The sequence below is a fragment of the Sander lucioperca genome, chromosome 8 (assembly GCF_008315115.2).
Source record: "Sander lucioperca isolate FBNREF2018 chromosome 8, SLUC_FBN_1.2, whole genome shotgun sequence".
NCBI classification, from domain to species: domain Eukaryota; kingdom Metazoa; phylum Chordata; class Actinopteri; order Perciformes; family Percidae; genus Sander; species Sander lucioperca.
Genome location: NC_050180.1, coordinates 17,015,331 through 17,040,948, shown reverse-complemented (window position 1 = coordinate 17,040,948; position 25,618 = coordinate 17,015,331). Strand labels below are relative to the sequence as shown.

At 41.3% G+C, this 25,618-nt stretch overlaps 1 protein-coding gene across 5 annotated transcripts in view; it reads right to left on the bottom strand.

Annotated features, from left to right (window-relative positions):
• il1rapl1a (interleukin 1 receptor accessory protein-like 1a) overlaps positions 1-25,618 on the bottom strand; it is a 190,790-nt gene that overhangs the window by 38,072 nt on the left and 127,100 nt on the right. For all 5 annotated transcript variants that reach the window (XM_036004285.1, XM_031293733.2, XM_036004286.1 and 2 more), the window contains exon 6: positions 11,958-12,032. In XM_036004285.1, the coding sequence (XP_035860178.1) occupies positions 11,958-12,032 (75 nt within the window). The remainder of the gene's footprint in view (positions 1-11,957; positions 12,033-25,618) is intronic.

Genomic DNA, 25,618 nt, shown 5'->3' with positions numbered 1-25,618 from the left:
AGGCACGTTCGGTGCAGCTGCAAAATTGTTGCCTTTTTTCATTTGGTTTGGTTTGTTCACACTGCAGTTTGTCAAGCACACCAAACATTGTATACAAATGTATAACACGTTTGAAATGGCTACCTCACAGAATATCCGGGTGAAACTCGCAGACACTTCCTGGTCTCAGAAATAATGGAGCCAAACCATATAAGCCAACACCAAATTTATCCTGTCTTGTTTTGTTTTTTGATTTTGCTTTGGTGTTCTTATCAATCAAATATTTTAAAAGAAGGCGAAAAATATGAGCAGCTGACAAGACAGCGAGTTGTCAAGTATTTCATTCTTCGAATGAGACTAGTGAGACAGTATCGACGCAGAAGGCGGGTCCTAATGAGATTGATTTAATGTGTTGTCCTTGTTACACAGATAACGAGTACTGTTTTTTGGTTTAATTCCTATATTTGGTGTTGGATCGCGTTCTCACCTAAAGTGAAAGGAACTCTAGTGCACTTAAAGGCACACCAAGATCCACGTTTTAAGGCAGACCAGTTTGGTTGTTTGGTCCGCAACAGAGTTGGAATGATCACCCCAAACCAACCGGACTATCCGACGAAACGCTCCAGGGTTCGGTTAAACGAACCAAACAGCTCAGGTGTGAAGGCACCCTAAAAGACACTGCCATTTCACACTCTCCCTGACAATAAGAGCTTATCACAAGAAAGCTGTTTAGAATTCTCTTATATAACACTGTGGTGATGATGATGATGATTCTAAGTAGAGCGCTTTCCGTTTTGGTTTGAATCAGACGGTCTAATTGCAAACAACATAATGCACTAGCATTTCTCTACTGTGCTCCTGAAACATACATGCTGTGAGAAATAATTCAGATAAGATATGAGGAAGAATAGTTCCCTGGTAGCATTATTAGCATGTCTGATGCACATGACGTTCATTAGGTCTGGCCTCGTATTCAGACTAAATGCCAAATTTCACTTTTCACAAATTTAATTGTGGCATTGCCATTGGTGCTGTCAAATACATAGCCATCAGGTAGTGCTATCCCATGACTAGAATTACAAGACATTTTTCTTTTCCTTGATAGTATTAGCAAGTAACAATGACAGATTTTAGCATACCAGCTGCCTAACTAGCTGCAAAACGACATCATGAGAACAGGCTGGTCTTGGATTTGATAACTATGGTAAATAAAGCATAGCAACATGATGATGGAAGTTTGCACTGCAATATGAATCTCCCATGCTCAAGGGAAGACAGGTATAAGAAAGAGAAGACTCAATTCAAAGCGGTGGAGATTGATAATGGTAGAGCCAGGATTTATCCAGAATGTGACTGGTTTGGTAAAATTTACCTAATCTATGTGAAAAGAGGCAATAACAATTGAAAGGATAGTCAGAGATAGTCAGGGAGCTTTCCCCCTTTGACGCAGTCTGCAGCCCGAAACATAAAAACTGAGATAAGAACACATCAATGAAGCAGTGAGGATGCTGGCTTTTATCAAATCCAATCCATACTCTTAATGTTGCATACTCACTGAGTCACTGAGAACAATGTTGGCTCAACACGAGTCAGTTAAGTGGTTATTAATGATGACAGTATGGGTGTGTTAGTGTTATTGTGACATGTAGCCAATGTTATTAGCCCACAGGAATGGCAGAGTAAAAGGATAGATTTTGATTTGAATACAGTTAGGGCTGGGCAATATATCGATATTATATCGATATCGTAATATGAGACTAGATATCGTCTTAGATTTTGGATATCATAATATCGTAATATGACATAAGTGTTGTCTTTTACTGGTTTTAAAGGCTGCATTACAGTAAAAGGATGTACTTTTCTGAACTTACCAGACTGTTCTAGCTGTTCCATTATTTGCCTTTTCCCCACTTATACATTATGTCCACATTACTGATGATTATTTATCTAAAATCTAAGTGTGAAGATATTTTGTTAAAGCCAATTGTCAACCCTAGAATATCACCACAATATCGATATCGAGGTATTTGGTCAAGAATATCGTCATATCTGATTTTCTCCCTATCACCCAGCCCTAAATACTGTACTCATATATGTTGATTAGTCGCTGATATTAACCTTATAAATATTGGCGAGATGCTATACCAATCTACATTATTGACAGTTTATTTGGGGTGTATAACATCCATAGTTTGACTCCCTCTTTGATGTCCTGTCTTTCTCTACAATGTATCTATCTACAATGTCAGCTACTTAAGGTAAAATGCAAAAAGAAAAGAAATCTTAAAAGAAATCTTTCTTCGTCAACGTCATTACAAAATTTTCAATATAAGTTGCATTCAGTCAGTCATAATCCCTGGCCTCATGCTTCCTTACTGTACAGAAAATTAAAACAATTAGTTTAAATCTGGGGAACAAAAGAGCACTTATTATTAGTATTGGATTAGTATTCAGTATAGGCAGCTATCCTGAGTTGAGGTAATCATGAATAGCTGTAATTGTTTTCCTCTCCATACTGGCCGTGAACAGAGACCTTCCTAACACTACCCATATATTAGCAAGATCAGAGACAACATTTCTAGACCACAGTTCTTGGTCTGTGCAAAAATGCCTTACAAAGTTCAGATGAAGCTATGGCTAATATGCTGCTTCAGTCTGACAAATAAAGTGGATATCTACCAAAGTTAATCTTTTAGGTTCAAGAGACACAGTGTTTTTTTGCTGAACGTCAGCAGAGAGATACATCCAGGTGGAGGTAAGTCAGGACACACAATCGTTTTTACTAAGTCAGACTGCGGAAGCCTCAATTGACCTTTAGAATACACTTTTGCCCAGAAAGAGGACTGTGGATTTTATCTGTAACAGTGAAGTCGTGTTTGGAGGGGACTGTTTGTAGTATGAAGTATGAGGAGGAGGAATGATTGCAGCGACCAATTACTGGCTAAACAAACAATACAATGAAAATCGTGTTATGTTTTGGTTTTGCTTTTGGTCATTGATAAAACAAGTGAAAGCTGTATAAGTGAAGTGGAAAACATTAAACAAGTTTCAAATGAAAAGAAAAGGTCTGCAATCTGCAATGACATTTGCTAACTATTTATAAATGCAACAGTAAGTGTGCACCCACACAAACATAAAAACACACAATTCCAGCTGCACGCTTATTGCCTAGTAACCCAAGAAGGTCATTTTCTTTTGTTTCCAAGGGGGTAATTATTACCATGGAGGGTAGTTTTTAAGGAAAGTAAAGCTGGTACTTAACATGTCTATTCTTCCATTGTTTGATACTAATAACACATTTCAGGGGTTGAAGAGAGCAGTTAAGGGAGGAAGGAAAGACGCAGGGAGGAGGAAGGAGCAGAACAGAGGGGAGAAATTGCGAGGAGAGGCTAAAATAGCTAAAGGAAATGAGGGTTTCTTTTATCCTTTCACTGGGCAAATTGCAGTAAAAAAAACGATTATCTGCATCTTATTTCAAATTTACCACACTTTCTCTTTCATCCTGAGCAGTTTCCTGAACATTAGTAAGAATAACCTTTTAAAAACTAATTTCAGCTGGCTATAATCTCCCGTAAGCATCCTCCCAGTGTGTTTATTCATAAAATTATGCAAATGATGCACAAACCACTTCTATACTGCTTGTGTTACTGTGCTCTGCAGTACATTATGAACTCTTTAATGTGTGACTGCAATGTGGAGGAAGAGAGAGAGAGAGAGAGAGAGAGAGAGAGAGAGAGAGAGAGAGAGAGAGAGAGAGAGAGAGAGAGAGAGAGAGAGAGAGAGGAGAAAGAGAGACGGGGATAGAGAAGGACTGGCAGAGGAAGAGAGTGGGGTAGAGAAAGGGAAACAAGAAAGACAAAGACAGAGAAAGTCCATTAACACACTTGTAAATGAGTCTCAGCTATTTACCCCACGCTGGGCTTCTCGAATTACTGACTGTGTTCAGGATGCAGATTGCAGATGGCAATTAAAGATGAACCGTGTGCACAGACACACACAGAAAGACGCACACACATGCACATGCACCAACGTTAAGCTGGCATACACTCCCTAAGGCAGCAGTTCGGTGGAGATCTACTGATCTCCATAGCAACATTCACTGCTGTGGGCGATGGTGACATCATGAAGATTGAATGTCATGAAAAAGGAACAGTACAGCAAAAAAAGGGGAACGGTAATAAAGGTGTTAGCTATAGTGCTCCTAACAGTGCTCCTCGCTGCTGGATGGAGCCGTGGCCTCCAGCTGAGGGTCTTCTTTTGGTTAATGAAGGAGAGACATACATGTATGTGCAGGGCCTCCGCTGGTCTCCAAATAGGAGAGGATAGAGAGATCGGCTTATGTAACACGGTGAAAGATACAGAGCTACTGTAGATAGCTCTCTGGGGTTCAAATGCTCAGTGTTGTCCCTCTCATCTCCTTTCTGTTTATCCTCCCTCCTCCTCTATTTCTCTCCTCTGTCTCCTTATCTTTTTCTGTCTGTCAGCCTCCTCTCAAACCTCCCTTCTTGTCTCTCTTCACACCACTGACTGATCTCCCTCTCTTTCTGCTAACTCTTTTACCCCTCACTCAACACCAAAGCTCTGTGTGGCGTGGTGACTAACTCCCTCGTCCAAATACAGCTACTCGCTTGCCGGAAAAATCTGAGATGAAAGTTCGGTCTCCAACCTGCCTCTGTTTTTTTTTTGGCACTTGTTTTTCTTCATTTTTCTGTTATGTAAGACGGACAGAAGTGGAGCAAGCTTCAAAGTGAATGGCAAAGCCGCCTTTTCCCCTGCTCGCTTTGCTGTTCATGCATGTCATTCCAGTGCCAGCTCCCTCCCCCCTTTTCCCTCCATCTCTCTCTATCCTCCTCTTTCTTTCCTCACTTCTCCATCCTGCCTCCACCTTTTCTTATTACTGTACTGTCTATCTTGTTCTGCCTATTGGGGTCAATTACTCACTGCATGTATGTAGTCTCTACAGTATGTTAAGTTACTCTTTTAGGTGATATCCCCTGACCTTGTAATGGCCACTTTGACCAAAAAGAGATGGCAGTGACCGGAGGAAGATACACCGGCGGTTTCTGAAAGCAGAGACCCTCTGAAAGGGAAGCGGTTGTCATTATGTCTGCCTCTTCCTCCTGTCTGCCCTTGTTGTATCAAATACCAAGAGATGCAGGGCTGAGTGGGGTGCTCCTTCTCTTTGATTACCTGTCAGTGAGCCTGAGCATCAGAGGCAGACGAGGTAAAAGCTACCATTACCTAAATCATATCTCTTTAAAGACATCCTTTGGCTTAAAAGGTGGAGAAACTCTTACCGGTGACTGATCTAACACAACTGCTCGGGATGGCCTGGATAATGGTTGTGTTATAAATACTGACACACACACACACACACACACACACATACACACATACACACACACACACACACACACACACACACACACACACACACACAGACACAGACACAGACACACACACACACACACACACACACACACACAGAGGCACACATGCACAAACATATGACTGACTAAACTGAATATGCACCTGACAGTAGGCATAAAGTTGAGCTCAGGCCAGAGAGAGAAGAAGCAGATATGTTGCCCTTGTTGTGGGTGGACCTTATGGCACCAAAAAAAAAAAAAAAAGTGCTGACAAAAAACCCACTCATGCGTCACCTCACATCACCTCAAGTCTTCTGGGTGGCACTTACACACAGCAAAGACTACACCAGACAATCTTGCCAACATGCATGTGCATTCTGCATGTGTGTGACAGGAAATAACAAGTCAGTAGTTTGTTTTCTACTTCAAAAAATATCACAGAAACATAAAACAATTTATCCCCTTTCACGGCATTGAACCACGTCTTGTAAGAGCCGTATGTTCTTATATTATTGAAGTTTACACAACAGTATATTCTGAATAGTATAAGTGGACTACAATTAGATTATGTTTATATTTGCTGTTATTCTGTCTTTAAGTGCTAGAATACAGGTACAGATATTGTCATTATTTATGTGATGGTGCTATAAGGCAATTTTTAGTGCGCATCAGTAAAACATTTTAGGAACAACATGGTGCTAGATGTAGACAAGTCTGGTGTAAACTAAACCTTCTAATAAACCCTCATTATGTTTCCCTGCCTCCTGGACTTATGAGTGCATTGGTTTAATACACAAGAAAGTTGGATTTTATTAAATAAAACATAAGTCAAATCTGAGACAATGCTTTGCAGACTAAGTGGGATATGAAGTGAGAATGTGTCTGATAAAAGGTTGGCACTGTCACTGTAAAAGTTTTGCTTTGCTTTGCACTGCTGTTGAGTGCTGCCAGTGGAAGAAGTAAAGGCAAAAAAAAGGAGAAACCACACAATTAAACAAAATCACTGATTCACTGGGCTGAGCAGCCAGTCAGACAGCTCTTTCTTAGTGACTGCCTCTGCCACCGATTCAACATGCTGAATTGGCTTAACGGCTGCTGATAAGGTCTATAAAAACCAACGGTGCTGGACACGCCGCTAAAACTGCAGCTGCTCAAAGAGAGCGGCTGACAGTCCGACGTCAGCCTGGTGCCTCACAGGAAAAATAACCAGGAGCCTGGTATGATTCAAGAACTGGTTCACACCTCCTCTTGCATCTTCTTACCGGCCTCACTGGCTGTGGTGAGTAATGTCAAGGTGGCATTAAACAATCAACTGTATGTGATGCACAGCTGGGTGTTTTGTTTGTCTTTATTGCCTGCTATGTGGTGCTGTTTCTGTCTCTGCCTTTGTGTATTTTCTCATTCCCCTTCCTTCCTCCCTCTCCCGTCCTGTTAGGCATGTGTAGAGGCGCTGTTAGTTCATTTATCATACAGTACAGCAGGCTCCAGCTCTCAGGCCAAGACTCAGTGATTAATGACGACCGTTCACACACTTAAACATTTAGCTTTGTTTCGCTGACACACTAGTTACCATACCGGTCACCAAGACTTACTTAACGCGGGGTCACTGTGGGACTGAAAGCAAATTGAATGACGACATTTCTTTTATCTCTGTATATGCAGTGTGACCTTTAAGGACTGGATTTCTTTTTCGGTGTTAGAATGTAAATATGTAATTTATCACAAGAAATTAACACATTATCCACACAGACATATACATTTGGGAAAGTGGCCCCTTTGTCCCTCCTTTAAAGATATAGATACATGTACTTGGTTAATTAAAAATCTTCCACTGATAGATTTCATCTCATTAAATGAGCAATGTTTTAAATCATTATGGGTGCAGCTGGAACAAATATTCTTGGTTTTTCATGGATTCTCTGTAAGATTACCATCCTTTCCATCACCAATATCACCAACAATATTATCGTCAACATCTCCCATTCTTATACAGACACCTCAGTCACACACGCACACGCACACGCACACACACACACACACACACACACACACACACACACACACACACACACACACACACACACACACACACACACACACACTGCATACACGAATGACAGCTTCTTTTACAGATACTTTCATGCATGTCTGAGCTGAAAAAAGAAACATGACAGGAACCGTAAGAGATGGTGTAAGTGACGGAATGAAAAAGTGTGTGTGAATGTGTGTGTCTGTGTGTGTGTGTGTGTGTGTGTGTGTGTGTGTGTGTGTGTGTGTGTGTGCATGAGTGTAACACAGAGACAGACAGAGAGCAAGAGAGAGACAAAGAGTAATTTAATGAAGTGACTCTGTGTTGACCTTTAGCAACTCTCCAGAGCAATGTCAGTTTCAATTTCACCCTTTTCCATGGAAAGGTTGACATGCGTGGTAAAACAGCTAGGTGTTCAAGATCAAGAGAGAAGAGATGAGAAAAGGAGAGAAGAGAATAGAAGAGATGAGGAGAGGAGAAAAAAGGAGAGAAGAGATGAGACGGGAAGAGAAGAGAAAAGAAAAGGAGAGAAGAGACAAGAAGAGAAGAGAAGATGGAGTGTGTTAACCACTTCAACAGACTTTCGTAAATCAGTACATTCTTTTAACAAATCCTCAAATCTTTAAGCAAGCAGAGGTCAATATGTGAAGCAATGAGGAGAGAAGAGAGGTACGGGATAAAAGAAAAGACAGAAACAGATTGAAAAAAGGAAGGGAGAGAGCAAGAACATTAGCATGAAGAATCAAGAGGAGAAAAACAGGTGTTATGTGTCAGTAGGTTTATATAGTAGAGTGTTCTTCAACTGCATATCTTCAGTTGAAATGACAAAAGTCAAGGCTACAGTAGTCATTCATAAAAAATAATTATATATATATATATATATATATATATATATATATATTTTTTTTTAGTAAAGGTAGGTGTGGAGCTCTGCTTAGAGGAGAAGACATACTTTATGGATCCCCAAGGGGTAATTTTTACATGTTTACACTCTTTTATTACATTACACACAGGAACACATACACAAACAGGACCTATACATGCACTAATGGAGAGATGTCAGAGTGAGGGGGCTGACCGTGACAGGTGTCACGAGCAGTTGGGGGTTTGGTGCCTTGCTCAAGGGCACCTCAGCAGTGCCCAGGAGGTGAACTGGCACCTCTTCAGCTACCAGTCCACACTCGTTTGTACGGAGACTTGAACCGTGACCCTCCGGTCCGGCCCCCCACCCCACGGGCCCCAGTGCAACCACACCGCGTGCACTGTCTATACAGTATTTACGCCCCTGTGCTTCGTAACATACAGTAGTCATAGCAACTTGTCATAAAAATAGGAAAAAGAAAACCCTTTCAAGTAAATGAAAAGCAGCAGCATTTCAATTGCTTCTAAGTGCATCTGGCCAGACCAGAAAGAGGCATAATAATAGTAATTCCCTTTAAAATAGGTGGTGCTGGAAGCTTTGTGACATAGTGGCTGGCAAGCTAACATGTTATGGTTGTTGCTAACCATTTTTATTAAAGAGACATTCAGTATTTGTACTATGAATATCATGGCAACAACTTTTTGTGGAGCAGTTTTTTACTTACTATATTAAAGTATACGAGTAGATATAAGAGTTATCTCCTTCCTGCCACCCATACTGTGCTGTTGGGTCCTGCTCTCTGAAATTATTGATTCTAATTCTTTTCCACTAGAGTGCACCCATCTGCTGGCTTTGGGGGACAGTAAAATCCTCTATCAGTTACAATTATCCCACAGCTAACGAGGACTGTGCCACAAGTGTGTGTGACCTACCCACCCCAAGTGGTACATGGGGCATGTGCAAGTACCTGTGTGTGCGTGTACATGACGAAGAGCGAGAGCTATTGAGACGAAAAGATGCTTAAAGTGGACTGCTGCGTAAGCGTGAGCTGTATGTCTCTACCTCTTCCTCTGGGACGGCGAATCCATGACACATCATCCCGAGGGAATACTGTAAACCTCAAGTCAGTGAGTCTGTGAGTGAGTGTGTGTGTTTTAAATTTGGAGCTTTATGTAATATGTCACATATTGTAAGTGTGTGTGTGTTTCTGTGTGTTTGTGTTCTCCCTCTCACGACGTCCAACACACACAAAGAGACACAAATTCAAACCTCCCAGTATGAATCACCCTCCTATTCTGTGGACTGCACCAACTCACCACTGGGGGACAGCACTAAATCTGGCAATAGAAAATTGGCAATAGAAAATTGCTACTGACAAAATTCAAACCATCCTACACAACCTTGATTTTGTCTCCTTTGAAAACTAAAAATGTTAAGTTGTCTGAACGTAACATTTGTGATGGAAAACAAGCCTGCTTTCAATATTCGCAGTCACACATCCCTGAGGACTCCTGAGGCCCTGAAGCCTTGTAGATCTGTGATGATAACAGCACACACACACCAAGCTATTTGGTGGGGGTTTGTGTGGTCCTCCTGAGTGATAGAATCTGTAGCTGTGGGATTTTGGCCCTTCAGCTGAAAGGGACACAGTAGCAGAGATATGCAAGGAGACCTTTGGAGAGCAGGGGAAGGGACACTCTGACAAGACCCCACTCACGTCTCTGTCTCCATTTCCCCATCATCCTTTTCCCTCAACACACCCAGTCCTCATGCTTTTACGACCACTCTTGTTTCTCACATTCCTTTTAGGTTCTCCTCTCTGCATCATCCTCTTTGACTTTCAACTACATCCCTGCTGCGAGTTTATGTAACATATGTGTTTTATATATGTCTGTGTTTGTGTATGTTGTCGTGTAAAGCTGGCTGTGATGGCTGCTCTCTGAGACCTGCACTGGTTGCAGCAGCAGAGGAGATAAAGTGGGGCTGTGTTTCCCGGCAGTGTTGCAGATTTATCTCTCTGCTTACGGCTCTGATTTTACTGCCCATCCACAAGCATCCACTGGATCTCTCTCTCTCTCTCTCTCTCTCTCTCTCCGTATCTCCCACTTGCCATAAGGGACCAGCCCCTTTCTGTGCACGCTCTGGCTACCATAAATCTGCCACGTTGCTCCATAAAGCTGCTTAGGGCATGACTCAACAAATATTAAGGAAGAGGAGAATAAATAAATAAAGCAGAATAGAAACTCTGGTCTGGAGGGAGAGACAACTTTTCTGCACACAAAATGGAGCCCGGCTGTAAAATATTTACCTTGGTGTCTCTGTGCTTTAGACACTCTTCTGGGAGTGTGGAGGCTCACTGCACAACAGTACACATATGTTTTCTTTCTCTCCTCCTCTGCCTTGCTTATTATCTGTTTTCCATGATAGTGTCAAGCCCTCTTGTAACATACCATTAGAGGGGAACTGCGCTGATTTTACACATTAAGGCCAGTTTACTTAGTCGGATTGTACTAATTAGCCAGTTTTATAATGTCTTCTATGGTTTTGGAGGGAGTTTTGTTAAGTCTCAAAAAATAACCCTTGTGAAACCCTCTTAAACAAAGATACACTATTTGATTGCATTATGGGAAATGTAAGATCCAGAGTGTTGACTGGGAGTAAAAGTCAGGATATCTCGACCTCTGCTGCACCGATTTAGCTTTACAACTGTTGACGAACTGTTGCTTACAAGTCTCGAATGGTACAGAAGTGCAGTACTAAATCACTGAATTGGGTATTACTGTAACTGCACTAACCCTTTAACACACAAAACACGTACGCACAAAGCATACATAAGAAAGAACTGACAGAGATGCTTTAAAAACCTGTGAGAATGATTCAAAGGATGATAAAAAGCTTTCCTCCAAATCCCAGTGATATCAAGACAAACAACACAAATAACTGAAGGGTGCATTGTGCAACCTGTTCATGCATGGTGCTGACATGTGAGGCCGTGCTTGTCAGTTTATCAACAGCAGCAATTTTTCACCCCTGATCAGCCAAGCACGGAGGCATTTTAAATCATCTACCTGGATTCCAACAGCATCAGATAGAAGACAAAAGGTAACCTCTCAGTGAATCATTAGACCTTCATTTGTCTCTGTCCCCACCCTCCTCTCTTTCTGTCACACACTCATCCAATCCTTCTTTGGTTTTCCAGACGTCGCAGTCTTGTCCGATCGGCTTCACCATGACAGACACACGAGCCATTCATAGAGCGGCAAGCACCATGTGGACAGCGGACTGTGCCCAGAAATCAAGCAATATGCTGTCACAGAAAACAAACAAACACAACCACACGCATATATTCACTCATGCACGCATGCACACATGGTAGGCCCATCCTGACCCCACGTCAAAGAAGACAAACAACGGCGACTGAAAGCAGCCGCCTTTCCATGTGGTGAGCCAGCGTATGGAACCCTGGCACCATATGGGCTCTTCATTGTTGACAAAACAGCCGTAGGGACATTAGCACCCACCATTTGCATATGGAAAACACTTTTACAATAGTTTTTTCTTTTGCTGTTTCACAACCAAATAAAAGTGCCATCATCAATCTGTGTTTGGCGCCTGGAGGCGCGTTGAAGAGGATTTGTAAAGTCATCCATTTTCTGTCATTTGGAAATAACACAGATAGTACTGACTGCAGCTGGAGGAAATCCCATGATGCTCTTACCTAGCTGCAGCTCCATGTTGCTAATCTTGTTTTCCGAGGGAAACAGGATCTTTGGCGGCTTGTCGGTCAAGGGAGCTGAAAAGGAGGAAAAGACCATTTCAATATAGTATGATACAAGACAAACGAACAATACAGGCAAACTAATTGAGCTATTTTTAATTGGTACCCAATATTTTTCTTTGCATCCCCCTCTGCCTTAGAGATTTGTTAGCATTTGAACACAGAGCTCAGACAGAAGTTATCTCCTACCTCCTCTTCAAAATAAATAAATGCTCATCCCCTTTCTGTCTGTCCTCATTCCTCTCTCTCTCCCAACTGCCTCGTGTCTTTGCAGACACATTTCTCTCTAGTGTCTATACACCTTGGGTTCCATTTATCCGACCTCCTAATCATAAATTAATCACTGCTTTGCCAAGAACATACCACAATTTAATCTGCATGAGTGTTAGGTATTTGAAGAGCCATCATGGAGTGTGTATGTGTCTATGTGAGAGGGAGCAGCTGATGCTCTAATGATGTTAATCATCCATACGGCAGATGTCAGACCTGCTGCTAAAGTCCTTCCTCTAGGGGAATGCCAGAACATGCAACAGCTTTGTAGTTGTTAAAAGCATTTGTGTGTTCTGCGCTCTTTAGGGTTAAGGGTTAGGAGAACAGAAAGAAGGTCCTCTTTGTACTGTACATTACTAAACAGGAACACCAGAGGAGAAACGGAGGGGCTGTGTCTACATGTTAGATCTCCCACTCAGAAAGACATAAACACCATTAGCATTTGTATTTTCTTTAACTGCTTTTATTTCCGGCAATGTCTTTCCTTACACTTACACGGTCACACATGTTCAATGTTTGATACCACTGGCCACTGAGCTGCTGCACTGGAGAAGCTGGAAGTTTTAACAAATTGCTCATAAGCAGTTCAACAGTGCTGTGAGGTATCTCACATTTTGGCAATAACATTATAAGGAGAGTTTTTAGCTATAGTTATGGGGACTATTAGTGTAGAGACAAATTGTATCAAAGTATTGACGGTAAAATCAAAAAGGAAAAAAAGAGCTCAAGGCTAGCTTGTTTCATATTTATGATGCCTTTACTTATGAATGTAGTTTTCTTTTTGGATATGACAACTGTATTTTGGATACAGCACACCAAGACTTTATCGCAGCGCTGATAAAAGACCAGACCATAGAAATAGAATGAGAGAACGGACATTCCCATTCAAATCCAAATAGCAGGATGGTCAGAGCTGCGGAAATTTTTATGTGTACCGTTGCCATTACAAACAATGCTGACCATTGTAGCGGACTAACGTCCGCATGAACTATCTTGCTATAAAGAGTAAAACAAAGCATGGAGAGGTGTCTTTTGTGCACAATTCCCGTTGTCTTGCAGCTAAAAAGACATTGAGGATTGCTGGATTTATTTGCTGCATATTTCTTTTGGTAAATCTCAAATTGTGAGAGTGAGCGTGACACACTTTACGGTCCTAACAACAACATTCGCTATTTTCTCTAGAACAAGTCAAATGACCACAGGAAGCAGTTCAATTTCTGTTTTACTCTCGTTCTATTTCTACTGGGAATGCACCGAATCCAGATTTTTGGGGTTCGGCCGAATACCGAATCCATTGGTTAAGATTCTGCCGAATTCGAAACCGACCAGGATCTGGATCCAGACCACACTAGACATTTATTTGGACCAGATCACTTTTTGCGTAAGGAAACTTTTTTTTTTTTTGCCAGTGTGATTGAATGTGCCCACATTTTTTAGAGCTGACTTGTTGTCAGTTTCTGTTAGTGTATTCACTCTGGACCAACCACAAAAAGCGAAATGTCATTACTATGACAATGATTCATGACGGTAAGTCAGTGACATGCGAATGTTATTGCCAATGCTAGCTAGCAGGATAAGAGAACAAAATTCTAAATAAAAATAAATTCATGGAGTCTCTTGCAGTTCAGCACTAAATCTGTGTGGTCCAACAGCAGCTGCTTGGCCAATGAACACTTGGATCAGTGCCTTTAATCTGAAAGTGATACCTTTTGTGCCAGGGTGCAAGGCACTCGTTACAAGGAAACTTTGTCAAGCCACTGTGCTGTCTTGTTTAATGTGTGTAGTTTTAGTTCACTTTTTTTTTGTATTCATGTTGGTGAGTTGTGCTGGCATTGTTCCAGACCTCTGACCTTATACTTAATTTATATATGTGGAACTTGAATATAAACCCCTGCTTTATCAGCACAGCAGGAACTAATGAAACCAGTCAGACTGGCCTATGCTTGTACACTTATACTTCAACAATTCTAGAATTACATTGCTATTTGTGCTCACCTTTACATAAAAAGGAAGAAAAAGTCAAGTCATGCACACATTCTTTCTCCGCTGTTTTTAACACTTTGTTTAAGTTTGGTATATTCGGTCATACACTTAAACCTACGACATAATTTTTTGTTGCTGCGGCATTACATCATGAGGAAAAGTTGGGGCATGTTAAGCCATTATAACCCACATTTCTCGGCTGGCAAGCATGACATGTTTGATATAATAGCAGTGCTTATGAGGCAACAGGTTTGATATAAAATGGTACGTAGGCTTGCAGGTACGTCTCTGTGTGCAGTGACCCATATGTATTTATTTATGGTAATAACTACACATTTTTATAGTAGGTCAGATAAGAAGTGTATGACCTTTGACCACCACACACAGAGAAGCAGAGACAAAACAAGCACACATTCTCCATACAATCAGATGCGCTATGGAGGCAAACACAAATTCTGCACTTCCTGAGCCAGCTATGAAGAAAGTACAAACCTTCATTGAATAAAACAGGGGCTACTCCCAACAGCAGACCTTTGGGGCATGTGTAATTATGTAGTGGTGAACTTGCAAAAGCGGCTTATTCAGGCCAGTTTGTAGCCTGGTGCTTTCATTAAGATGTTTCCTTAGAGTGTCCTCACAAGCCCTCTTCTTTAGCCTTATTAAAAGAGCGCTCTAACAAGTGGTTTGAAAGCCCTGCTGTGTTTTGCTGTCTGTATTTGGGAGGAGCAAGCAATGTTGCTGAGCTAACTCACTCAGCACAGTGATGTGCAGTATAGCGCGTGGTCTTGTCTTAAAGTGCTCATATTATGCTTTTTGGCGTTTTCCCTTTCCTTTGTTGTGTTATATATCTTTTTGTGCATGTAATAGGCTTCCAAAGTGAAAAAGCCCAAAGCCCACCCTAAAGGGACTTACCATCTTTCAGAGAAAACACTGTTCACAAACTGCTCCAAACAGCTCTATTGTAGTCCAGCCTTTACTTCCATGACGAACGTGCGTCACTTTGTAACACACGTTATAATGCTCGCCTAGCTGCTAGTGTGGCACGCCCTCATACTCTGCTTCTGACTAGCTAGCAGTGCTTACCTAGGTACTGCACATGTGCGACTCCCAACAAAGATGGAACAGAAGTGAGATGTCTCACTCGGTAGCTAAAACAGAGAGCTCAACACTGACAACTGAAAAGAGGAGATGCAGCAATGTGCAGTACAACAAAAATATGGTGTTTTTTGAAAATTAAACCATGTAAACCTATTCTGTTATAACCTCTAAATACAATTATGAACCTGAAAATGAGCATAATATGAGCACTTCAAGTAAAGTGCGTAATCGTGTAAAGTGCTCGGTTTAAGGCTGCAGGATAACATACTTAACAATACTTCAAGCTGTCAGAAGGAAGTGTTCATGTGAGGAGATGCAGACAAAAGTGTTTAGGTGTTGATCTTAGTTTTTTGCTTTAGATGTAGAACCTGTCAGTTTGTAAATACTGACGAAGAAGCACAGTGGCGTCTATGAGAAGGGCGGTCATGGTCTTTTAGGCACAACTGTTTGCACTGTTAATAGGTAATCACACAGCACAAATTACACTGGATACTGATACAATTTTAATTACATATCAAACTGCTATACATAATTACACAATGGGTGATCCTATAGCCAATTATGCACTGGGCAAACAAATGAGAACATGCTGTGTATGGGAGACGAGAGGGGAAGCAGATGTGGTAAGGAGAACACAGATAGTAAGATAAGTAGAGCTGGTGAAATGAAGAGAATAAAACAGGAACATTTATAAAACTAAAGTGAAGCAGTCAAGAAACATGCTCCCCCTCATTTTGTGCATGCTACACTTGCTTCTGAAAATCTCATTATCTTAATTACCACTCCTTTATGGGAAATACATCAATTATCACGGTTCATGGGGGGGACACCACTTAAAACAGGGAGGATTGGGAGCACCTTCTAACAAAAGGAAAGAGTCTCCGATTGCCATTAGCAGGCAACGTCTGGAATTAAGCAACCGTAGACATAAACAGGTAATTAAATATGAAAATATATCTGGTGAGCTGTTAACTTAATAAAGGTTGTGACATCATCGTGAGTAAAGAAATGGATGTTTTGTCTCTTTTTGTTAAAAGACCTTCTGTGATTATATGCTATATATTCAAGATTAGAATCTGGTTTTATTTCCATCCCTGTATGTATAGCTGCTACTTTAAAAGACATGGTAAAGAAAAGACTTTTGACTTTCCAGATTTTGTTTGAATTTTAATGAAAATGAACTCTTGGCCCAGCCAATAATATTTCTTTTGTGAAATTTGTGTTGTAACACTATTATGTTGTAATCAGGTGATGGTTGCAAATCTGTACCAACCCCATTTTTGGGTTTTAGCTAAACAGACAAAATGCTTTACAATATATATCTTATTCACACATTCACATATGCCCATGCAAGATGCTGTCCCAACCATCCTAAACACCAACCATTTGATGTTCAACCACAGACATAAACAGGTAATTAAACATGCAAAAATATATGGAGAGCTGTTAACTTAATTAAAGGTTGTGACAGCATTGTCAGAAAATAAATATATGTTTTATTTGTCTTATTTATAAAAGACAGTGTCTCGATAAAGGACACTTTGACATGTGGAAAGGAGGAGGTTAACGATTCAACCACCAACCCTGCAACCCCCTCAACCTTCTGACCCACAGCGCCCCACAAAATCCAACTTTGATGACAATTTAATAGCATAAATATTGCAGAAACGGCTGCTTTGCTAGTTAGAGAATTGGTTAAAGTTGGCAAAACTGTTGTAGCTATAGCAAGTTTCTCCTGCTAGATCCTGTCTGGGTTTGACATGTACTGTATGACATGGTTGTCTGTGAGCAGAGTCGATTCATGTCTCCTGTGGGACTATGTGTCTTTAGGGGACCGGAATGGCTGCGCTGGTATGCTTGTGCAAATTTCAATGGTCTGTGATCAATGATTCACTTTAAAACATTGATATCTGAGTATACTCTGGGCAGAAGCACTGTCTATGGACCTTTTTCACAGCAGACATTTTGACTTGTCATAGTAGGAAAAGCACAGCTGAAATTGATAACCTTAACGATGGCTCAATTCCATCAAGTGTCCCAGTAAGTTATTTCAGTGAGTCCGCATGCACAATACCAGGGTCTCTCCTAAGTGGAATACAGCCATCATTAATGGTTTTGAATACACCTGTGCTTTTCCTACTATGACATGTCAATATATCTGCCGTGAAAAAGGTCTATCTCTGCAGCAAATCAGGCTGAATTAATTTCAGAAGGTGACACCTGTGACGACCCCTCCCACTCTGCCTGTCTCTCTGCTTCTTTATTCTGCAACTACTGGGAGTGGGGTCGTAGGTGGAGTTGGGAGGGATGTCTGTTTTTCCCTGCCCATCTGGGTGTGGCTTCCAGGAAGCTGGGAGTCTCTCTCTCTCTCTCTCTCTCTCTCTCTCTCTCTCTCTCTCTCTCTCTCTCAGCTGGGCCTACTCCATCCACCTCAAGATTATTCCTTTGTTTGGTTTGCTGCACCATCCAACACATATTACACCATACTTTTACTCATCCACACACTTTAGACATGACTGATGTCTCTACCTACACACCCCACTAGTTAGCTTGTGGTTTAGTTAGTGCCTCCCTTTTTGTTGCCGGGCTGGAGCCAGGCGGTAACACACCAAGTATCTCTGTAAACTCTTACAATTGGCCTGTATTCTTTTAACTTGGGATGTGTGCTACACATATAAAGTTAAGGAACTTGTACCATATGGAGTAGAAAATGACTGAGCCTCGGCTTATGTCTAATTGTGTGAAAGATGTAGCATGCAGTGGCTTATTTGCAAAGTAATTGCGAGCATGGCTGGGTTTGTGTTCTCAACGTTTTCAAAGTCTGAAATGCTATACTTCACAGTGAGTAGGTTTTAAGTGCTATTGAGGAGAGACTAAATCAAACGTATGTATGTGTATGTTTGTGTGTGTGTGTGTGTGTGTGTGTGTGCGTGCGTGCGTGCGTGTGTGCGCGTGCAGGCCTACATGAGGATACATTAACACACAGTGGGAGTCTGTGGATATAAGCTTTGTGATAAGTCATCCACAATCCCATTTCTGCTTGGTAGCGGAAAAGCTCACTGGACTTTCCAGATGGATTATTCTGGGTGACTGACTGTAGGGAAACAGCAAATTAATGAATTAAGAATGGATCTGAGATACTTGGATCACTGGGCTTTTTCTGCTAGTCATTGAAATTGTGTGGGTGGGTGTGGGAGATTTGCAAAAGAGAAAAATGCTGATGGCTGATGTTGGTGACAAAAGTGAAAATAAGAACAAATCAAATGTATAAATGACTGGCACATGCAGTATATGGGTGAGCAGGTACCTATACAGGCATACAAATGGACATGGACACACACACATACACACACACACACACACACACACACACACACACACACACACACACGGTTGGGAAGTTGTGAACAGAGGCCTGCTTGTCCTTTAGTCTCAGGAAATTGGCTCCCAAAGATTTTTCAGTATTTTTACCAACAAAGGCAATCAAGCTAGAGAAGAAAGGCAAAAATAGGAAGACGGAGACATGAACAAACACAGAGTCCTTGTGAGTCTCCCAAGACTTCTAAGCTTGACTAGAAAAGTCTCGGTTCTCCTCTATGGATGGCAGACTCTTATATTGTACTGCGGGAGATCACCATATAATAACAGTGACCTTCCTCTGTACAGTTGTCACCTTTGAGCCAGTTTCATTACATTCATGATGGTGCAATAACTATCCTGTATGATTCCCTTATAAAGTCACCCCAGAGTATACGGAATTCAATTCCAGGCCTGACCGTTTCCCACATGAGAGAAGCTGAGCAGAAAGCTGGATGGTGTCATCCAGAGGAAGCTAATAAAAGCAGTTATATTCATCCTAAGCCACATCACGCTCCCCCACTGTCCACCACAGTTGTGCTCTCTAAAAGCCCTGCCTCTGGCAAAGCTGAAATACTTCAACATCAAAAGCAGCAGGAGTGTGCATTCTTTCCCACGAATATGACTAGACAGGTTCCTGTGTCATAGTCACCGGCACCGTCAAATGGCTATCATCATGGAAAGTGGGAACAATTGGTCCCTTTTGGCCAAGCGGCCAATCTAGCTTTTCTGACTAAGCAGCTCTCTAAAAGATGATTTGATGATGAAACATGGCAGTGATCAAGCTGTTCAAAGTGGGATTCCAGCTGAGAGGCCTCAATAATCCATATCTTTGTGAATTAAAAAGACAGAGGAAATTAAAAGCAAGTGCCTTTGTGTCAGTTCCTTGTTCATTTCAGAGCATGTTAACTAACCAATGGGAACCACATTTAACAATTCATTACCTAATATGTGCTACATGGAGACCAATTAAAGATGTATTTGACTAAAAGAGGAGGAAACTGTAAGAGACAATGAAAGTTAAAGCGAGAGAGTGATACAGCAATAGGGATAGAGACACAGAGTGAAGGGAACAGACTGAGAAAATGTTATATTGATTGCTGGAGATTTACCATGATTCTGCACTCTCAGCAGCTGTGTGTGTGTATGTGTATGTGGGTGTACAAGTGTGTGTGTGCGACATTGGATCTTTGCCCCTTATGAATGCCGTTGCTCCATCCAATAATCTCACAGTTGTCTCCTCCTACAGGAGAGCTGTCTGCAGGCTGCCATTCCTGACAAACCTTAACAGGCCTTTTATCTATAACTCCACATCAATTAGCTGAAGAATCACACTGAGTCAGACTTCAAGTGGCTGCAAAAACAAACGCTCAGGAAGTATGTGCTTCCTTATAGTATAACAATGTATTATTCTCTACTTAAAAAGCAACCTCATTTAGCATCACATAATTTAATTTTTCAGACTCTCAACAAGGATTACATTTTACGCAGGATGATAATATAAAATAACTTGTATTCACATTAAGAGGTTCAATTAAGCAGACAGGGAATGTGAAGTGTGCTTTGAATGAGGAGCATTTTTATGGGTCTATTGTTTACAGTATAGTGAGCAGAAAGCAGGGATGCTGAGACGAGGGGAGAAGAGAGACAGAGAGGTGTCCTCAAGATTTTATGGTCTCCTCTGTGCATTATAGTAGAGCAGAAAAGTGAGAACACTCTGAAACATGTTCACAGATGCATGCAAATGTAATTAATCCTATTATACCGAGATTCATACAGAGTAAAATAGTGAGACTCTGATGACCGATATTAGGGAAATTTTGCTATGAATGTTGAAATCACAACAAGGACTTTGTCTCTAGATTTAACTAATTGAAAAAAAAAGTAATTACACTGCCTGCCACACACAACTTGCCCAATCAACTTTCCTTACAGTCTGTAGGGATCTGTGACACATATTTTAATTGTCGACAACAAGTGCAAAGCAGCAGCGCCTGCTATTTCGGTTCATGTATGTGCAGCAGCGCAAAGTGCGAAAGGGCTGGCTTAAGGTAAATATAGATAAAAAGGTGTGGTGATTAATAAAAACACTCCCAGCACATCACTGGTCACATCATTCTGAGCCGATCAAAGTGAAGCATGAAATAGTATTGTTATCTGGATGGTGCAGAGCTGCACAACCTGAACACATAACACCTGAAGTCTGCAGCCAGAGGCAGATGGTGTGGGGTTTTCATCAGTTATTTAGTACAATGTTAATAGTAATGAATAAAAAAACATTGCTTAGTGAGGCTGTTTATATTATTGCATCAATCTGATGCTATTTCTGTCATAATTCTAATGTATTTCACATTGTAAATGGTTACATTATATATATATATACAGCATTTGCTTAACAACACAAACCGCTGATTATTCCTTTTTTTTTATTGGAAAGAAGGCTGTGATGCCCAGGATTAAGGAGCTCCTTAATCTGATATCCCTGGTATAAAACAGCAGAATGCAGAGTTATAACAGACCTGTCTGATGTGTGTGTCATTTGCACATGATTTAATGAAGATAAAACGCACTGGACGGCCAATGGCACCTCACTCTGGGGAGGCGCTTCTCAAATTGGAGGCTGCAGATTTAATAATGTATCTGTCCTGCTGCCTTCAGATGACTGCAGGGATTTAATGAAGTGAAGAAGAAAGGTTTCATTCAGTATGAAGAGATAACAGATACGGTAAGAGTCATATTAATGTATAGATCAATGCAGACTGATATACTAACCTTCCTGCTTTAACCACATTCAAAGTTATTTTTTGATGCCGATTCAAACACAGCTACTGGCTGAATGTTTAATTTCAATTGTCTATTTACATTTTAGATATTATTGTGTTATTTTTGCACATTTGCATACAATTATTTTGTCTGCTGTTATTAATAAAATCACCAAAGTGGAACCAGATTGACGTTGCACCAGAAACAGACGTGGATTCAAAAGGCAGAGTTGAAGTTTCTAAATTATTTTTGAATGTACGATACAGTCTTACAACAAAGAAACTGTATCTGTGTGAACTTGGCAAGTGAGAATGTATTCGCTGCATGTTTTAAACTCCTGCAAGTGTATGTTTGAATGTGTGCACTCATGCATGTTCATGTACTGGGAGAGAAGACAGGCTACTACAACTGCAAAACAGAGAGCAAAAGAAAGAGAGGAGGAAGGTGTAACTTTACAGGGTTATGTGTTTGTGAGGATCCATAAAGAATGGAGCATGTGAGGATGCGTGCACCCATGATGTAATTCAAAGTTGAAATGAGTATGAATAAATGGGAAGGCATACAACACATAGTGCGTGTATGTCTGTTTGTTTTACGAGCAAGCGCTGAACATTACTGCTTTTGGGACCTTGGATGGATGTCAAGTGGAAAGAAACAAAGATGAAGAGGGAATGCAGGCAAGGCAGAGTGATGGAGGAGGTAAAGAGGACGGAAAGGAGAACTTGATGGGTAGAAGATACTTGTGTTTACCGTCAAAGTCTGCTAGACTCCAGCCTCAACCATACCTCTGATGAAGTATCGACATATCAACAATCTGTGTAGGTGTAGCTTACCACAGTCGCTTTGTGTCCTCACTGAGCTCAACATCTCACTCTTTTCATCTGGCTCTGCTTGGTTCTTAACCTCTCTCACTGTAGCACAGAGCGATATTTTCTTTCATTCTATCTCATTAAGAAGCGTCGCCCTTTCTCCCGCATTGTCATTCTTTCATCATTTTGTCACTGTCCCAGAATTGGCACCACCACACTCTTTTTTACCTTTCAGTAAACCTTTCCAGTTCTTTTCTTGGCTTCTTTTCCTGCAAACTCATCCCAGCTTATGCCCCTGCCTCTCGCTGGCAGCATGTACAGTGTGTGTGGTTCTGTGCAGTGTATCTTGGATAATATCACTGTGAACTTTTATGTTCCCCAATGGGTAGAGTGTACACTACACTTTTCTTCCATTAGGGCTCAGCTCACAGACATCGTGTTACACATTCAATAATGCAGGTTGGTGCTTAACGTTTGCTGGTGTTCAACACCAGCATACATTCTGGCTACCTGGTGTAGCACATGCACACACATTTGCGCGTGGTCCTGTGGCATACGCAGGCTCCTGATTCTTGCAAACGCACACAGTCTAAATGGCATACACAACACACACTCATACAGTACACACACCTTCCTGTCAGCCTCAGATAACAGAACCCAGTGGTGGAGTGGCGATAAAGAAGCCATTCCTGCTAAATGAAAGAGTAAAATGTCCAATAAATACACCTGTGTGGAGCTTATGCAGATAGGCACAGGGGGGAATCGACAGGGGAGACATGCAACGCTCCACAGAGATGTAAAAAACATTTCCAGTCAAGGCAGATCCTGACCATCAAAACATCCTGCAGCAAGTCCGACAGTAGGCAATGAAAGAGGATTAGCTCTCTAATCAGTGCCAATCTCTGTGGGTAATTCAGAGGGAAGCCCTGGTGACCTGGTGTCCATTCTGTTACTCGGTCGGAGCAAGAGGACAAGGCTAGCCCAGTCAATTGCAGGAAAGAGCCAAAGCAGGTGGACACACACCTGAGGGACAGGATTAACACAGTCCTGGCATATTACAACCAGCATGCACAGTGTATAATCCCACTGGAAGGGTGTTTGTATGCGTGTGTTTCCTTTTTTTTACCAGGTGTGTAAATACAGTGATAGCACCAGTAGGCTATACCTGAGGTGACACGTATAGGGCTGAGATTTACATGAAGAAACAGAGGAACAGATAGGCGGCCTGCAGGGTCACCTCACTGCCATCTGCTCCAACAGCTCCCTTTGACCCGTCTCCACGGCAACCTCAGCAGTTCTCAAAATCCACTGTTACTTCTCATCTGTGTATAATAACCCTGTGACAAATGTACACATACAAAATTAACTTCAAAGCGTAATGAGTCTTGAAATGTACATGTATAGTAGATTATTTTGTGCATTTGGCCATAAAGGGACAGAAGACGTCTGTGTGACACAGTTTATAATATGCATGGTGTGCGTTAGACCACTGAAACATTAATAACACTTTGTATTTTTCTTATGAAACGCTGAATTATATTGCTCAAAACGGTATGTCAATGTCAACCTTCAGTTAAAATGCAGTAACTGACGAAATGCAAAGAGCTCTACCTGATGGAGTCATTGCAATGCAGCGCCATGCTTATAATCTAAATTGGATACAAATAATATGCTTAAATTCTGCATAGATTCTGACAGACTATGTACTGCACCTCGATTTTATATTCCTAAAGTTTGTGTTTCTGGACAGGTATGCATGCAATAGGTGTGCAAGACACATTTGAGTAATCTTCATTTCTAGACACCCACACTTGCAGGGAGTAGGTTTGTTGAGGGTGGCTTATATTTGTGTTGTTGCAAGATTTTTTTCCATCACATAACACAACATCTTCCTTTTCTATATATTATATTTTTCTATCTTTGTGTGTGTGTGTGTGTGTGTGTGTGTGTGTGCGAGCGAACAGTTTCAGGGTCATTGGCATATGTCCAGTAATAAAATAAACCTAACAAGACAAAGCAGAAGAGATGGTATTCTCATATCCAGACTGGCCACGCTAATAGTCACACACTCCCTCTCCTTGATGTTAGAGCCATCAAGGAGTCATATTCATTCGAATTCTAATTAGAGATTCAGTAGTCTCATCTGAGATAATGATGCACACTCCAAACACAATACACAAACATACATTAACATAGATACTGTACACACATCTGAAAAGCTATATACCAAAATAGCTTCTGACAGACATACAGTAAACAAAATATTGTTACACAAGCACTCTTACAGAAGAGCGGCAATTAAGAGCATGACACAACTGATGGTCTAAACGGTCTCTTAGCTACTTTTTACCATCTGACTCAAATGAAGCCAGTCACATAACACAGTGCCAGGGTGTGATCTGCAAATCCTGTTTGTTTGTTTCCCCTTATTCCAAAATCCAAACAATGTTCTTCTCTCCCAGCCTTCTAAGACAGATGGAGATCATTAGCCTCTCTCTCTTTCTCTCTCTCTCTCTCTCTCTCTCTCTCTCTGATCTGTCACATCTAAACCACAGGCACTCTTTGTCTTGCCTTCTCACTCATCCCCTTCTGTGTTTGCCCCTTACTCACTGTCTCTGTGCATCTCCCTCTACACAGATTTATATCTAAAGGTTTCAAACTCCAGCAGAATCTTACAACTTTAACAAGTACTTCATCACTCTTGTCAGAAGTAGTTGCAGGAGTCATGACACACACTTCCCTAGACAGGAGGAATTGATGAGAAGCCATTAGACTCTGCTGATCCTGGAGTGAACGGGAAGGCCTCCATCATGGCATTCCTCTACTCCTTGACGTAGAAGCATGGACACCAGCAGTTCTTTGTGTGTCAGATGCACCATTTCTTTACATTATAACTGCACATGTGTAAAGAAGGTTTTGTGCATTATTTAATTATTTAGGGGAGGTACAAATGTACTGACCTTTACGGCTGTGATTGCTACAGCATTTGCCAAAAGATTCAGATTGCAATTCCCCAGTAAACCACAAATCTGCCGAAGGCATGTAGAGGCTATTATTTGTTAATGAATCTGTCAGACCTTGATGGCATTATTAGGAGACACATGTGGCTAAATACAATAAACACCATATAGTGAAGAGCGATGGGGTTTATTGTTAGTATTGTAACAGTTTTTATAGTACTGAAAAATGTTAACAGAGCTCCTGCTGTCCTGCCTGCAATGGTGACCATCTGGACCAAATCCATCACTTCCTCCTGCACTTCCTTTGTGGCCCTAACTCCTAATTTATCATTATGACACCGTGGTTTTGGGACCAGGCAGC